The 17,500-nt window shown below is 37.6% G+C and overlaps 1 protein-coding gene across 2 annotated transcripts in view; it reads right to left on the reverse strand.

Annotated features, from left to right (window-relative positions):
- The window catches only part of ano2b (anoctamin 2b), a 34,980-nt gene extending 18,940 nt beyond the window's left edge, over positions 1-16,040 (reverse strand). Inside the window, exons 1-14 of one of the 2 annotated variants that reach the window (XM_060889286.1) lie at positions 15,944-16,040; positions 14,375-14,526; positions 12,879-13,208; positions 8,928-9,026; positions 8,482-8,636; positions 8,250-8,304; positions 7,941-7,992; positions 7,299-7,354; positions 7,118-7,162; positions 6,966-7,030; positions 6,723-6,857; positions 5,990-6,150; positions 5,106-5,188; positions 4,684-4,767 (exon numbers count right to left, since the gene is read on the reverse strand). In XM_060889286.1, the coding sequence (XP_060745269.1) occupies positions 4,684-4,767; positions 5,106-5,188; positions 5,990-6,150; positions 6,723-6,857; positions 6,966-7,030; positions 7,118-7,162; positions 7,299-7,354; positions 7,941-7,992; positions 8,250-8,304; positions 8,482-8,636; positions 8,928-9,026; positions 12,879-13,208; positions 14,375-14,526; positions 15,944-15,980 (1,509 nt within the window). In that variant the 5' untranslated portion in view covers positions 15,981-16,040. Of the gene's footprint in view, positions 1-4,683; positions 4,768-5,105; positions 5,189-5,989; positions 6,151-6,722; positions 6,858-6,965; positions 7,031-7,117; positions 7,163-7,298; positions 7,355-7,940; positions 7,993-8,249; positions 8,305-8,481; positions 8,637-8,927; positions 9,027-12,878; positions 13,209-13,565; positions 13,609-14,374; positions 14,527-15,943 lie in introns of those variants that run through there. The other variant, XM_060889287.1, reaches the window with a different exon arrangement.
- Between the last annotated feature and the right edge of the window lie 1,460 nt (positions 16,041-17,500).

Consider the following 17,500-nt stretch of genomic DNA (forward strand, 5'->3'; position numbering starts at 1 on the left):
CTGTGCATACTTTTGCTTAAATATTAAGCGAATAACACAAAGCAAATAACACCTCTTACTGAAACTCCTGTAGACGTCAGTACTAGTTGTGTCTCACTAATGCTATGTCTGAATTGGCAAAACAGTGTGATAAGGCTTTTAAAAACACCAGTTTAAAACAGCCCTATATGTAGTCAAGTATAGGTGCTTGAACGTCACAAGGTTGCCATGACAATGAGGCAGGGACTGTGATTTACTCAGCTTTTGGCATGATGCCTTGTGTTCAGCTGTGACCACTCCCGCTGAGAGGGCACTCCCTCTCTCTTTCTCCCTACTTTCTTTCACACAGACACGCAAATACACACAGTCTTCCATATGATCAATAGGCTGAAGTGTAGCTCTCTCTGCTGGCCAGAGTATGTGCATAACAACCCTGAAAGCTGCAGGGCTCAAGTAAAATTTTGTCTTTTCTTTTTTTTTTAGCAGAAATGAAGACTTTTGGAAAAGCATACATTATGAAAAAAACACATCCATGAAAAGATATTTCCTTTATACTTAATTAGAACTGTTTATGACCCAAACACATAATCCACATTATTTTTATCTGGTCATCCTGATTTTTCTCAACCATTTCCACACACACGGCAAGTGGTCCCTATGTACATTTATTACATTTAAATAGCACATTTATTCTCAGTCGAATGCTATTGCTCACTGGTTTTTCAGTAGTGTCACTAATGTGTCTATTTTCTATGTCTGAACACCTGGCTAACGCCTGGTTATTTATGGAAGTCATAAATCATAGGAAATATTTTAATTATTAGTATCCATCCAGTATAGGATGGTTATAGAAGTCATTTTTCAGAATCAATTTCAAACTTTATTTTAATGAAGTTCCTCAACAACTACAGTGGAAATAAAAAGTAAACAATTTTAATCATGTTTATGATAAAAAAAAAAGTGTTTTTGTAGGATATTCCTGGAATCTTGGTTTCATCTGAAAGCTGATGTACTGGATCTTATTGAAAGGTATCATTGTGCAGTGCGAGTAGTGACAAGAGCTTTGAGGTAAGAGGGAGCTGGTCCATTTTTGGCTTTGTAGGCAAGCATCAGTGTTTTATATGTGATGCGTGCAGCTACTGGAAGCCAGTGGAGGGACCGCAGCAGTGGGGTGGTGTTTGAGAACTTAGGTAGGTTGAAACCAAGTCGTGCAGCTGCATTTTGTATCATTTGCAGAGGACAAATTGCGTTCATAGGTAGACCTGCCAGCAGTGAGTTGCAGTAGTCCAGTCTTGAGATGAAAAGAGACTGAACAAGTACCTAAGCAGCTTGTGTGGACAAAAATGGTCAAATCCTTCTGATGTTGTAGAGAAGAAACCGACATGAGCATGTTGCATTAGCAACATGCAAGGGAAAGGACAGTTGATTGTCCATTGTTACCCCAGGGTTGCAAGCTGTAACCGAAGGGGAGGTCATATCATTTTGCATGGATTTTGCAAGATCCTGACCTGGGGTGAATCACCTGGGATGATCAGCAGTTCAGTTTTGCTGGGATTGAGTTTCAACTGATGAGCTGTCATCCACAATGATTTGTCCACCGGACATGCTGAGATCTGAGCAGAAGTCATGGTATCTGAGTTCAAATCTCAGGTCAAGGCCCTTAACCCTCAATTGCTCAATTTTATAAAAAGATATTAAAATTTAAGTCATTCCGGGTAGGGGCATCTGCCAAATGCCGCAAATGTAAATTTCTGAAAATGTTATTGTACAGCATATATGACTGCATGATTGACAACCTCCAAGCCTGTATTTCTGTCGCAAGTGTGTGATTCTATTGACCCTTAATTGACAAGGCTATCGAATGATTCATGTTGTATTTCAATGGGCATAAGAGGAAAATTTGTGTGAAGACCAATTAGGAAATTTATTAGTCCAATATCTTCACTGTCAACATATCATCTGTTCACTATACAAAGGTCTTACAATCAAGAAATAAATTGCATGTGAACATGTGAAAAAAAAATGCTTCAAGCCAGCAATGTTGCATAATTCTCAATGTTGCATAATATGCTACTAATATTCTTCTATGTATTTAGTGGAAGCTGAAGCAAACTATATACCATACAGGAGTAAATTGATTGTAGTTGGGTCAAACACTGTATCCACAATGGTAATTGAGAAAACCCACTTTCCACACTAGGCCTCATGGGTATAACACCTCTTTAAAAATGAGAGCTGACCTAGAATCAACTTGCTGTCCATAGATACAGTCATTTTGGCATTGAAGAATACATTATGAGCATGCTTTATGTGAAAAACTTATACAAATACAGTATACAACTCCTCAGACACCAGTTGTCCTGTTATACACAAGCCAAACACTTGGAAACCATACAACCTAGTGAAAAAGCCAAACAAAGAGTTAGGACAGACACAGAAGGTCTAAAAATGCACACTGTATAGTTAGGTATTTTTAATGTAAAACTAAGTGACTAAGTGAGTTTTTGATTCCTAAAGAAGCTTTATGTCCAAAAAAAGTCCAATAGAAATTCTTCTTTTACAATGAAAAGAAGAATTTAAGCTTTGCTCAATTAAAGTGAAGTGAACTGACCCAAGTATTTCAAGACATCAGAGTACCTGACTGCTTCTTTCCACATAGCAGTCTATAGAATATTGTATTAAAAGAGATTTTAAATTATATTACCATATATAAACCATAGTTATTTATCACAATTGCTCAGCCATTACAAATGAAACAGCTATCACTCACTACTCCAATAAATAAGCACTATTGTTTAGTTGAAACAATTAATGGGGAACTTCTGTTCTAAATGTACCAGTGTCAATAGCATCCGTTGTTATCAATTACAGGTCATTCAGCTATCTGTAACAAAACCTATCAAGATCACAACTGATATTTAATTTACTGAAGAAATGACATAGCTTGATTATAATCAAGATTAACTGTTAACCCATGATACAGCATGCCAGACATTTTCTGTGCAAAACACAAGCAGGAACAACTGCATTGTGAAAGAAAATTTCAGTTATGAAATTATGAACATAAAAATGATTAGGCTATTCATATGTGCACAGCTGAAGTGACACGGTTTCAATTTTCTAATCCTTTACATTCTCACACTGAATATGTCTTCTTATGTGGAACTTTCATTGTCTGAGCTTCTTTATAAAGTGTTACTGTAATAAGAGTTGAGTTGAGCTTATCAATTCTAGATGTGTATTGTATCATACAGTACAAGAATTACAGAATATCAGTACATCAAGCTAAATTTGTTTTACCTTACCTAGGTATGATGTACTACAGTGAGGTGGTATTGCCAGATCTGGCTACCTTAACCACAATTCAGTCAAAATCTATATTTTTTTACATATACATAAATAGAGTATAAAAGTATCACACAGAAACAACACTTGTTACCAGCTAAGGACTAAAAGTACTAAAAAATACTTAAAAAACAGTAAACAAAAATGAAGCTACACTGATCCACTAGTGTGTACTAAAAGTACTATGCTTCCCAAGCCCCATTTTCACTTCAGTTGAACTGAAAACACAACCACTGCAAAACATATGTTCTAAAAACGGCAGATCCAGGACCAGTCAATATCAGCTACTGCCAGCAAAGCAGCACCAGAAAGGTAGATTCAGAGCCCACTGACCAAGAAAGTAAAGACCAAAGGTCATATGAATACTAAGGAAGACGGGAAAGCCCTATATTAAATAAAAGAGATTGAGAGAGGAAAAGAGGTAGAGAATAAGTGACAGAAAAGCATGAAAGCAGGTGCAGAAGCTCTAGAGCAGTGATCAGAGTAGTGACCTTCCTACAGAATTTTGTTTCAACCCTAATCAGAACACACAAGTTCCTGATCACCCCGTTACCTGATTTGCTGGGGCAGATCTTTTGGATTAGGGTTAAATTACATTCTGTTGGACAGGTGTGGGAATGATGAACATTGCTCTAGAGAAACTACAGTGGGCAAGAAACAGAGAGAAAGGTCAGCATTTACCAGGTTCCCTGTAGCCATGGCAGACAGCAACCACTGTCTCCATTTGTCCTTGCCCGAATTGGTGCTCTCCTCCAAACTTTTCTGAGGCTGGAACAGACAGAGCCCATGGATCACACACTAACAGGTAACAACAATAAAATCACTAGCGGTTAGGGGCTCCAGCTGGACACCAGCTCTGCTCATGGATCGAGAAGCTGTGGTCTCATCTCCTTGTCATTGTTTGCTCAACTTTCTCTATCTACCTACCAACCTATCTCACTTTCTCTGTCCCACCCTGACTCTGTCCCCATCCCACACCTTCTGCCATGGCAAAACCTGGGTCAGCATGTCAATCTTTCATACTCTGGTGCCAAATGTCTGCAGCCATAGCAGTGCATTATGGGGGTTTTGGTATCAGTGTTTGGCACCAGCACTCTACCCCTAGCTCCTCATTCTTATTGCTTCAGAGAAAACATATACGCCGGTGACAGGTCTGCACAAACAAAAGCAAGACATCTGTTAAAGGTCACTTATCATTTAAAACAAAAGCTAAAAGTATTTGGCACCACTCTTCAGGTGTGTTTAGGTGTTTTTATGGTTTTAGGTTCTGAAGAAAAAAAAATAAGGGAAAGTGTACAGTTTGTAGAGAAAAGCAGAAAAAAGCGCAACCAAAACGCTTTCAGTAGTAAAACTACCCACCTCGCTTTTGTTCTTCTTTTTGTTTTTGCTCTTCCTCTGTCTCTTCTGAAGGAGTATTGTCTCATATTTAGGCCTGGGATGCTCCTGCAGATGAGAAATCAAACAGAAATAACTTACATTTTGTATGTAATTCATTTGGTAGACTTTTAAACTATTCCAATAGTTCAAAATCCACAGCAAACCAAGGACACACACCAAACCGTTAGAAATTGGGGCAGGAGGATTTATTAAAAAAATGTCAAACCTTTGCTCGTTCCTGATATAGAGAAGATTGGTGGAAAGGGAGTATACAAATTAAAATGATCAAAATAAAATTTACTTTTACACAAACTCAAATCCAATTTAAAACTAGTATTAAAAAATTAGCACTCTAGTCATTTTTTTTCTTCTAAACAGATCTTTACTGTGAGGGTGAGACACACCTCTTCTTCCTCCATTCCCGTCATATTCCAGCTGTAGTTTAAACTGTTTTGCCTGCGTTTCCAATGCTCCAGAAACATAACCGCTTTATGAGGGAAGAGAAAGAGATATGAGAAGGGAGGAAAAAAGGAAAGATGAGATGAGATGACTAATCAAACATATTACGTAACTGAAAAAAGGAAAAGATCACATGTTAATAACGTCACTCATTTACACATTCTATTATAATTGTTATCTCAGTCTTAGCTTGAGCACACTTTTACTAACTATAATCTGTAATAATATCTGGGATGAGGTATCATCCCATTCACCTTGGTTCAAAACTACAGACATGTTTACCATCAGTCTGAAAAGCCAGAGTGAATGTCAATGATCTCAGCTGCTGATATTCATTGGTGCAAGGTTGTACACAAAGATACAGGTGCATGATTGTATACACAGACACACGCACACATATACTCCATCTGACCATTTCCGCAACCCAACCCTAGAGTAAGCGTATGCATATAAGAAATAATGCGTATGCCCTGTTGCCACATGCAGCAGTGAAGAAAGACAAAGGGCTTTTAAAAAAGCTGCATGAGAAAGGCCGATGATGGAGCCTTGAGCCCACGCAGCCTCTGATAGACACAGGTAACACTATACCCAGACTGTTAATCTCCCACACATACTGTACATGCAAGTTTTTTTATCTCCATCTCCATAGAGACACACCAACAGATCTGCTTACTACCACAGCTTGTCACCTGAGTCTTATATTCATTAGAGCAAGGGAATGCTGGGGCAGTGCACAAAAATGGACCAATATTATATTTGCCCTGTTTTTAGAAGGAAGGATGGAAGAAGTAAATACAGCTAATGTGAGGGAGAAGAGGATGATGCTTACCCCAGAGAGACATGAAAATGGCAAAGAAGACAGTGGCTGGGTTGTCAAAGAGGTGGCTGGCACGGGCAGTGCCACAGGCTGTACTCAGGTGCCAGTAATCGCAGGCATTATCACAAAGAGGGCACATAGTGAAGTTCTGTTTCTCATCACACATCTCCTGACTGAACCAAAAATCAGACAAAGGACATATTGGAACAGCAGATAGTGAAGTTCTGCATTGAGTCATTCTCTAGCATGACATTATTGTTTGAGTCATATGCAATTAAATCAAAACAACTAATTGCAACTTGTCAGATGTCACATTAATATCAATGTATCAACAGATTATCATCTTCATACTGAATAAAACTGTTTAGTAGATTCACATTGTGTTCAGAACTACGTTGACATTTTCTGTTAACAATATTCCTCAGAAATATCTCTAAAATATCTCTAAAAATCATATTTGATATACTAAAGTTCTTTTATTTATATTTCATCAGAATACCAATGATGTAATTAGATTTGCTTTATTCCCCTTGTATGTGTACTTAAACCTGCCTGGTACAGTACAATTGACCCAGGCAATATTTTTATTATACATAATTGTTCTACAATTTTAATCTGCAGTTGACATTAACAGACCATGTCTCTAATGCACTCCTGCACTCATCATGTTGGCCTGCCAAGCCCTTTCATCCTTACACCCACACACTTCCAGCCTTATGCCTAGAGGCCACACACTGTTTCATACCTAGGAATGTTGTAGTCGATAGTGAAACAGCCGTACAAGAACACGATGATGCCCACCAGAGACGCCAAGGCTAACAGCTGAGTGTAAACACCCAGCCAGGCAAAGTAGAGTCCTATCTTCTCCCCATAGTATTTTCTGAGGACAAAAGTTAAAGTAAAAATGAAAAAGCCTCCAGAGACCAAGATCATGTAAATAAGCACCAAAAAGCAGGCACAATATCTGGTGATAAAAAAATATATGTACCTGATAAGATCAATAGGCTGATATTTGTAAAATGCTCCATATCTTGCCCATTCATTATGTAACAGCTGAAATGTATAGAAGTGTTCAGGATTCATGATTACAAATGACATTGTGATTGATTAGTTTCTACAGTAAAATTGTACAGTACTCACTTGTCTCTCATTCTTTTCTTCTTCTTTAGAGTCATTGAAGTCTCCCTGCAGGCATACAATTATAAAAGCATTTCATTAACAACACTTTAGTAAAGGCAGAATACCATGACACTTTATTTAATGATCAGAAAATGGTTCAGATAAGCATGAATAGATCCAAAAATGCATACAATCAACTTACATCATGCAGAGGGAAGGCAGAGTCATACACCCCTTTAGCTATTAATGTGGTGATGCCTGTAGGCAGGGAGAAAAATCATATAGTACCACACACTAGTTCAGGGATAACCATCTGACTGACAGAACTGCCTGGCCTGCTTTATATGAATGCAGCAAACTAGTAAAATAGAAGGAGGCGCATATATAGAACACAAGCTTCAATCAAAGTAATTAATCAGTCCTCAAAGGAACAACATGTACACTCATGCTATTAGCCCTCAATTAAGGCGATGGCTCCCTAGCAACAAGCTAGAGGGCCCACCACTCCCCCCCATGGACCCTGCTTCACTTCTGAACCCAATCCTAAGATTGCATGTCCTAGTTTAAACAGTAGATGAGATAGAGGAGAAAGCAAGTAAGAGAGTAGGCTAGATACTGTATGAGACCCTAAACCCAATCCCTTCTGTTAGCTAGCCTCAATTCCCCTGTAGCTGGTGGCAATGTCCGTCTGCTGAGCAAAGCGATCCAGGAGAGCATATGGATTCCTCTCCAGCACCTGCTCCACCAGCACTGAGCACAGCGAAACTCTTATGTCAGGCCTGTATTTTCTCAGGATTCCTCCAACACTGCACCATGATTGGTTCAAGCTTACTGTATTACTAACCCATGGTTTGGCAGGTCCGTGTGCAGGTAGTGCGTCTAAGGATTTCATACACCTGGGAGGAAGGGAGAGAGTAAGGGTGAGAGAGCAAAAAAGAGAAAGGGAGAGACAAACAAGCCAAAGTGTTCCTGAAAAGGCCACAGGGGAATTGTCTCCTAGTAATATGTCCACAGGGAACACAGTCACCTCAGACTTCTGGTAAATAACCACATTATTCCAACACCTCCACATAACAATCAGGTCAGCAAACTACAGCCATGCCATTAAAATAAAACAAGACATCTTTTCCAACTATAGTGAAAAAGAACTCACAATTCGACTCCTTGTGGCATTGTCGAAGAAGGTGTCTTTGCATTCAATGTTGTACCTGAAACAAGACAAGTATTATAATGCTAAGTAGGACATGTGTAGCCAAAGGCATGAGTCAGGGTTTATGTTTTTGAGTTGCTCAGGTGCCTTTGGCACACCGTGGAATCTAGTAAATATGCTCTACCACCAACCCAACCACCCTCCCAGCCCTCAATTTTCCCCAGAGGTTTCTCACAGATGGAGTTTGTCCCGGGAGAAGCTGTGAGAGAGGAACTTTGTGCGGCTCTGCTGCTGCAAGTGAGGGATATTGGGTTGAAATGGCTGGTTCAACTTCCTCCACACTGTGCTCATAGTTGCTGATATACCCTTCTCTTCTTTCAGATCATAGCTCTGGGAGGGAAGTGCAATAAAACATCATGGTATAAGGAAAAAGTAAGCTACAGTCATAAACCTAACACATAGTGTATTTTATCTACTGAAACAGAGACTTGTCAAACTTGTCCTCTACTCAAAACTATATTCTCACAACGGTACATATCCAAAGTTTCCTAGTATTGTACAAGATTCTAGTTCAAACTCTTGTGGGATCTGAAAATATACATTCTAGAACAATACAAAAGAAAGCTGTGTAGGTAGACATTGGTAGGTAGCTCTATAACAAAATTAATAGAAATAACACACCTTTTTGGTGGGCACCTTGATCTTTAGAAACTCTGCCTCTCTGCTTAGCACCTGCCAAGGGGCATGTAGCCTGATAAAGCCCTCTCCATAAACCTTGTGCTGAGGAAGAAACGTACAGGGAGAGTTTCAGTCAAGAAAAATGACTTTAGGGAAGTTGTAGTTTGCAAACTCACATATACTAGATACTACTATGATAAAAAAATAAGACTTTGTTGAGAATTGGTTTGAGAATAATAACTGAAATGGGTTTTAATCGATCAGTATATTCCATTTAATTTCGTAACCCTATCTCTTTCTTTACATAGACGAGACACAGGACAAACACAACCTATTCTCTTCAGCAACTCTGTTAATGCATCCTTTTATACCACTGGTTATGCACCATTGTCAAACACCTTTCTATCTTTGAGATCTTGACTAACTGTGTCTGCTGATAAACCTTATTCTAGCTGGCACAACTTGGGTCCCAGCTGTTGCGTTCGTCTCTGCAATACTGGGCAGTGCTTTGGTTGGGTGCACTCTCAGTTTTCTCTGAGGGATTAATTATGTGTTAAAAAATATTTTGCATGTAGATCACAGTTACGAATAAAGGTAACAGGTCACTTCATGCAACTTCACCATGGTTCACATAGTGTTCAGTAAAACAGTGCGTGTTGGTTTAGTGGGGGTGGGGGGTGTAACAGTACCCCAAACATAGATGATGGTAACTTTATCGGTCTGGTCAGACTCAGCTATGGCATCATGAGCAACGAATAAATGGTTATTCAAAGAGGAAGAAGAACAGGTGACCCTAGCACTCCCATTTTTTCCCTGCCCCTCAGCACACACACACCACCACACAAAAGTGAGATAAAAATAACATGTGGATCTGAGAAGGTTAATTAGGATAAGATATTCCAATTAGTACTTCATCTCAGCAGGGTAAGACAATTAGGTCGATTTTAGCCTGGGCTGAGGGGGAGCCTTCGTTACAGAAACCGGCTGTGGCTGACATTTAAGGGGCTTCCAAAGACTCAAAAGTGGAAGTGTCTCCACATGATCAGGTGAATCCTGTCTTTGACATTTGGAATAATTAAACAGAAATAAAGAGCAGTCAGTGAAAGAATATGAACATGACAAAACCAACATGTGTCTCTGACTGATGATAAAATTTTATTCTAATGATGATGATGATGATGATGGTCATAAAAACAGATCTGTTAAAAAAATAACAATTGAATTGATGAGATCCAGTCTTTGACAAGTTCGCTCTTCAGATTGCAATCATTAAATGAGGTGAATAATTTACAGGCTGCAGCCACAGGTATTTACTAGTAGGGAAATAATATTTAAAATGCATCGCCCTTGTTTAGAATCAGCTAAGCCATAGGCCTAAAGAAATTATTTTTAATTTTATATTACTCTTAATAATCAATATGCTCACAATTATAACTTCTAGTTAACTGTTATATTTAAAGCTGTATTGAATCAAATCCATTAGCATTATCTTTTAAAAGGCTACTAAACTTTGCAGAGAAAATGTCCACGGAGCTGTACCCAAATCACTGTTACTTATTAGCCAACACACTGATATGCACTGACACACTGATACTTACACAAGAAGCTGTTCCCTTTTGTGAATGAGTGAGAAATCCAGGTATCAGAATAAACAGAATCACCGGTCCATATAGATATCAGATAGCAAGAATTTATTCTGCTTTCATTATCCTATTCTATTTTAGTATTTCTCTGTGGTTGTCACTATGGTTACGGGCGTTATAGGCTAGCTCAAAACGAGTGCTGAATCTGACCATCTCCCAAATGGTGCCCTAAACCATGCAGTCCTCCTACAAGTCTGCACTTTAGGTAAAATAAAAATACTTCTTTTGAAGGTCTGTCAGGGTGCATGAATAAAAAAATGTGGATCGGTACAGTGCACAGTTCCATTAATATTGCAACGGTTTTATAAGTAAATATATATACATACATACATATATACATACATATAAGTGTATATATATATACATATATATATATATATATATATATATATATATATATATATATATATATCAAGCATGGAGCTTCATATAAGCTAGATATAACAAAAAATAGACACAGCATTAGTACTTCCTTTTGTAATCCAGATTTAACCTACAGTTTGTAGTAGTTCCCACCTGACAGCATTTTACATTTTTACATGTACTCAGTATACCATGCATATTTAGTCTTGTTAGACATGAACAGCCACTAGAAAAAGAAGGCTGCACATTCTGCTACAGTAAAAGAGGTGACAAAGAGTCTTCCATTCAAAAATGATCAAAATAATTGCCTCTGAAATTATATGTAGTATAAAAAAATTATATTTATTTTTAAAAATGCCATTTCACCAAAATCAACCAACACCAATAAAAACAGTATATAGCTTGAGAAAACAGTTAAGGGAAATGCCTGTACTCCCTGGTTACCCCTCAAACCAGTGCCTAGTCTTTATAGGGACTGAGTATAACTGTAATTTTATGTGTTTGCAGTAGCTACACCTCATCAACTATGTTACTAAAACTGCCTTTAATTTTACAATCTGTCGGTAATTCTAATGATTTTTAACACGGTGGTGGTAAACTCATTAGAAATGTCGGCATGGGTACGAGGTTGGAATTGATGCAAAGTATACTGTCCCAGCCTAAAATTTCATTAAGGCGCTACACACCATATGAGATGTCTTCTATACTAATGTAACAGTTTTATGTTCCCTTATAGGATTATGCAGCTTATTCTCATTTTAACATGCATTTCTGTATTTGATAATTATCATTGCTTATCATTTACCGTGTAGAGTAAAGTGAAGTAAAGTGACATATTAAAAAGACTCTGATGAGACTTTAATTATCAGTTAGAAGTGAGAGATGTACAGGGCTCCATTTATTGACATTGTATGGTTTTAAAATCTTTTTTTTATAAAGGGTGTTGGAAAGGTAAACTAAATCCAAAAAAGTGTTATAAAGGATTAAGCATGAATGAAATAAGTGTCATAACTGTAAATAACTGTTAAGCATCATCATATTAACAATAATGCTTTTGTTTGCAATGTCTTCTATTTCAGAATTATAGAATGGATAATGGCTTTCTCTTTTTCAGATTTCTTCTAGCGTACTCCACCATCATTTTGGCTTATTTCAACAACCATTATTTATCCAGTTATCCATTACAATATAAAGTAAGGGAGTGAATGTGAGTAGGTTGTATGTAATTATTATAGGACGAGTTTTAAAATTTGTAATCTATTCAAGCTATGCTGTATTGAGTAATTTGCCCAGAATATGCAATCTAATGACTGAATAATAATGCAACAAGGATCATTACAAATATATTATCTTTAAAAAATGGGGTTTGCACTGTGAAACAAAGCTGCTCTTTTGGCCTGTGAAACTGTTACACTGCCAAATAAACCGTTTCTTTGGAAAACCTGGAATAAGTCCCAGTGCAATCAGAAGAGACAGCCAAAAGGAGTAGCCCAAACCAAACACCCACATACACACAGAAATTCCACTCTTGTGTGTTTTGTGAAGCAGCTAGAAGAGGCAACATGAAATGAAATCTCTCAATAGTACAGACCAAATCATGCTGATGAATAAAACAGCCTTGACAAATCTGCAGTATATTCATGTTAAAGTAGGAACATGCTTCTCTATTGAAATTCTTAGAATGGAACCCAGAGACAGAAAAAAATGCCCTACGGCATGACAACCATTCCATTTTCCAAGAATTCAAAGCTACTCATGCTGCATAAAACCATTAAACCATCAACTGCAACTCTTTGCTTAAAACCTGAATGTTCAGGTTGTGAAATAAGCTACAGTAAAGTAACATTTGACCAAAATCAGTTTGTCACCATAACAGAAAGAATCAACAGAAACCATCCTATAACTTCGGAGAGTTCAGGTATGATGCAGCGAATTAACCTTCACCCACCTCGTTGTCACGTTCGATGTGCAGTCCTGCTTCCCTCAGGTGGGTCTCAAACTCATCTCGGATCCTGAGCTTATCACACTCAGCCGGATCAACATGACCCATGTCCACTATGACCTCAGCATTATCATCCTTCACTGCTTCAACCTCTTTGCTGCCTGCACGGGGAAAGCTGCCGTTGGAGATGACCGAGAGCCGATGCTGTCCTGGAGAGTCCTGGACCACTGATGTTACCCGGTATGCCAGCACATAGTCCACCTTCCTCTTCCCATCAGCAAAGTATAGCCCTTTGCCCGGCTCGTGCCCCATGCCATTCAAGAAGTTGTTTACCACCTAAAGCGGGTGACAAATGTGCAAGAGATATTCAGCTCAGAGATGCTTGTGCTGGTCTTCAGTGCTTATGAGTGCAAATCAAATTCACATCAGAGGTAAGCCAGAAGGGTGGGGTGGGGGGATGCAGTGATGATAGGCATAGATGTAGGTCAGTCTATTGCTATTTCTAATTTAGCTGCTCTCAATAGACTCAAATATAGCCTGATATACGCGGAGAGCATCGTTTCCTGGGAACACCTTTCATTCAAGGTTGTATGCGTTAAAAGTCACCAGCGTTATCACAGACATTTCAATATCATCTTTAATACAGTCAAACTAATCAAACGTGTTGAGTTATACTGAGGAAACAGTACTTACGGGCAGCTTGTCAGAGTGCAGCATGTTGTTTGTGCTCTTAATGAGACCAGAGAGAAAGAAATACACAACGAACCGAATCGCTCTTGGCGTCTCCTACTTCCATGCGACGTGCGCGCGCCGCACAAACGCCTACTTTATTCAGAACATGTACACACCCTAATCGTATCGAAGTGACACGCCACTTGCCATCCTAGTCTGTCGTCAAATTAAACCATTTATTCTACACAGGAGATACACTCCCGCCTGTACAGTCTTGGCATTGCTCGCCACTGACGAGGTTGAGGAAGCGCAAGGCACAACGGTTCTCGCGCAACTACAGCATCTCCATAGAAACTTGTGATTCCTCGCTCTCTTAATTCCAGAGACACCTGTGCAGCTTCGAAAACCAGAAGAGTGAAGCTTCCAGATTGGGATGTTTCTAAAAGTACTGATTTGTTTAAATCACATAAGTCTGGAATATCGCATTGGGATGAGAAATATATTTGGGCAAAATTAGTTTGAGCTGGTTTAAAGGGAGTATAACAGGTTTATAAACCCACATTTGCCTAAAAAGGGTCGAATAAATCTGGCAGCTTTTCAGCGTAGGTTGAGTAGAAATGCATCAAAACTTAATCATAATCAAAATTACACTATTAGCTGTGCTTATTAACGATATGACTTGAATTGGTTGTGCATCATTTAAAACCCATAACTAAAAAGAAGAAAAGGTTTATTTTAAAGGCAGTAAAGTTTTATTTATTATATAATGACTGTTTTTAACAACAGGTGTCAAAAATGATTTCAGTAAGAAGCAAGTGGATGTAGCTCACCGAGTGTGAACTCTTGTCCATGTAGTCAAACGCATCAAGCCCCATTCCAGAAAGTTCTCTGGCTATGCTGTACAGTCTATCGCTGTGGATGGAGCTGGATTCACTCATAGCCACATTGCTCTCCAACTGATTCGCTGTAATCTTCAGTGTTTCTGTGCATCAGAAAAACGCTTTTATCAGTTGTTTAAGCGTTGAAATTTTTATAAAAGCTGCTTTTGCTTTAGATTCTATGTTTAGTAATTGTGCTTTGGTTTCAGCACCATGGATAGATGCTGAAAAACGTTTCTCCAACGTACATAAAGTGAGAACTTTTTGTCACTGAATAAATATAACAAAATGAACAATATTTGTAAGAAGCAACTTATGTTAGTACATTTGTTATTCATATTGCTTAATAAGAAAGGTATGTGGATAAACTTTTACATTTCTGTATAATATTTTTCTGTTCCATGCTGGAGAACTAAATTGCAACCTCTAGTTTAAGAGTTAAAACAGAAGATGGTTTGTAGTCAGGGTTTCTATTGTTGTTATAGGCCAGATTACAGTGGGAAACAGCCAATTTTAAATACCTGGTCAAATTCTGTTAGAACAAAGCAACTGGCCATTACAAAATCAAAATATGCGACAAAACCTACTCCACTGTGTAAGCAGCTTGATATAGCGGAGTCATCCACTAATTACATAAACACCATTAAAACTGTAGAGAAATACAAAATAAATAAATAAACAAACACAAAATAATTAGGTATATCATGAAAAAATAAGATACAAAGATCTGATGATTCACTACTCATCAAAAGAAAACATCAAGGGGAGAAACACAGAGGCTAGAGCTCTCATCAGCACCACAAACAGAAATTTAAAATACCAATCAGTTTAGGGACACATGAAGTGAAGATAAACTATTATTACATTGAAGGAAATGCAACAGAGTAAGAAATTAAACAGAGTAATTCAAAATAATCCAAAACACCAAGCCTCATTTGTGATGCATGGAGGACAAAGCGTCATAGTTTGGTCATGCATGACTGCTTATGTAATAGGTTCACTGTACTTTATTAATGCTGTTGCTAGTGATTATCATGCTAGAATGAATTATGAAATCTATATGAAAAACTGGGTAAAACAAGAAGGAAACTGCCAAGTTTTGGCTTGATTAAGCAACTCAAACGAAGACGCTATGAATCAAACAACGATAATCATTCCACACTTGAGACATTAATTATCATTAACACTGATAATTATACTTGCTGCATTTTATATTATAAATTTGTCTTCTTAGTGCAGTTCATCATCTGTAAATTAATCTTTTGGTATTTATCCAGAAGTGTGCTACATTCTAACTACTAGCAGTTTAATTAGGGAAAAGTGCAGCAACAAGCCAACAAACCTGGCAAAACACTTATACTTCCCTTTTATGCATTATTTACACATTTAAAGACTATTACTTTAATACATAATGCAAGTAAAAACTACTAAATTAATGTTAGTTTAAATATGTTCAATCTAAAACTATCAATCTAAACTATATATGTCAATTACTGTCTAATAGGAATGACATATACTTACCACCTTGTGTTGGTGATCCTGGACTGTTCATAGCCATGATGCAGGTCTGAGGACACTTGACTACTGTCAGGGTGCAAAATCCGCTCTCGGCTTTGTCCAGGCTTAAATCACAGACGGTTGGAGCAGTTAATACCATGCCTGCTTGAGAGGAGACTTATGGCCAGGCCAAACTTGAACTAATTGCCACAAACGTTTGACTTGGTTTGGTAACAGTTGAACAGAGTTCATGACAAGTTCCAGGCTCAAACTTTAGTTAACTTATTAGCTGTAAACAGTAAACAATAAACTAAAAAAAATACTATATAATAATTACATAAATGAATATAATAATTGCATAAATTTAAAAGTCAAAAGTTAAAAATCCATTATCTGTTCAGTATAAGACTTGAACCGAAAACATTACATCCTGTGCTGCTGTATGATGTGGGACAGGGTCTTATTACACTATTCACCTGTTAAATACCTGTGCGATTAAATATTAAGGAAGTCTGATCCTGTAGTTCTTGGAACCCTTATGGCAACTTCGAGGAAAAAAACAATGTCACAGACTTTATTAGGACTGATTAGACTCTTTGACTGACATATGTACTCTGAGGTTTTGTTAGTCAGCATGGCTAATTAGTCAGTGCTGCATGATACTACTACTCCTTAGGAATATAAGAAAGCCTGTGAAATGTAAGCAGTTTATCAGAAGACTTTATCACAAGCTTTTATAACAAGATAACAGTGTGCACTGTACAAAGTTTAATTTAGCTATATCATATATCAAATACCCAAAAATATTTTCACTTTTTCACTGCCCCCCCACCCTGCTCACTTACCTGTAAATGTCTTACCACTCCTTTATCATTCACATGATTTATGATAAGGCTGCATATTCAATTTGATTTTACTATTATTTTTAATTATTTTTCATTTTACACTTAAATCTACATCCAAAACTGTTGTATTATAGTAAGTATATAATTGAAATGAACACTTTCCAAAGTTCTAAACAAAATTAATGATTTCTTAAAAAGCCCACCTACACAGCTCAGCTGATATTCTCAATTCAGTTGATTTTCCCTCAGAAACAAGAATGCAGAAAAAGGCACGTTTTAACTCTTCATAAGCAGGGCTGCCAAATTGACCCTGAGCATCCTATTCATTTTTATACTAGGGTTGTATTTCAAAATGGAGGACTCCATGACAGGAGCTGTTAACTGAAGAGGATTCAATTACAAAAAAGAGGTTAAATGTCCAATGCTACATAAACAAGTTTATTTAAGCAGTAAAAACCTTTGTGATCATATATGAAAGGAACAAAGCACAAAAATAATACTAGTTCAGCTGTGTATACAGTATTCGATATATTTTAAAGTCTACAGCTGAACACCTTTTTAATCCTTTTGGCTCTCTGTACTTAATCCTAAAAATCCCAGGACTGTATAGAGAAAATCCACAAAAATTCTATATATTCAACATTACTAGATATCATTACCTCTACACCGAATATAACATTTTGGTACTTGGAATTTTCCAAGGAAATTTTCGATTGAGAAACGTGGGGTCTTTGGC

Source organism: Tachysurus vachellii, chromosome 16, assembly GCF_030014155.1.
Source record: "Tachysurus vachellii isolate PV-2020 chromosome 16, HZAU_Pvac_v1, whole genome shotgun sequence".
Classification (NCBI taxonomy): domain Eukaryota; kingdom Metazoa; phylum Chordata; class Actinopteri; order Siluriformes; family Bagridae; genus Tachysurus; species Tachysurus vachellii.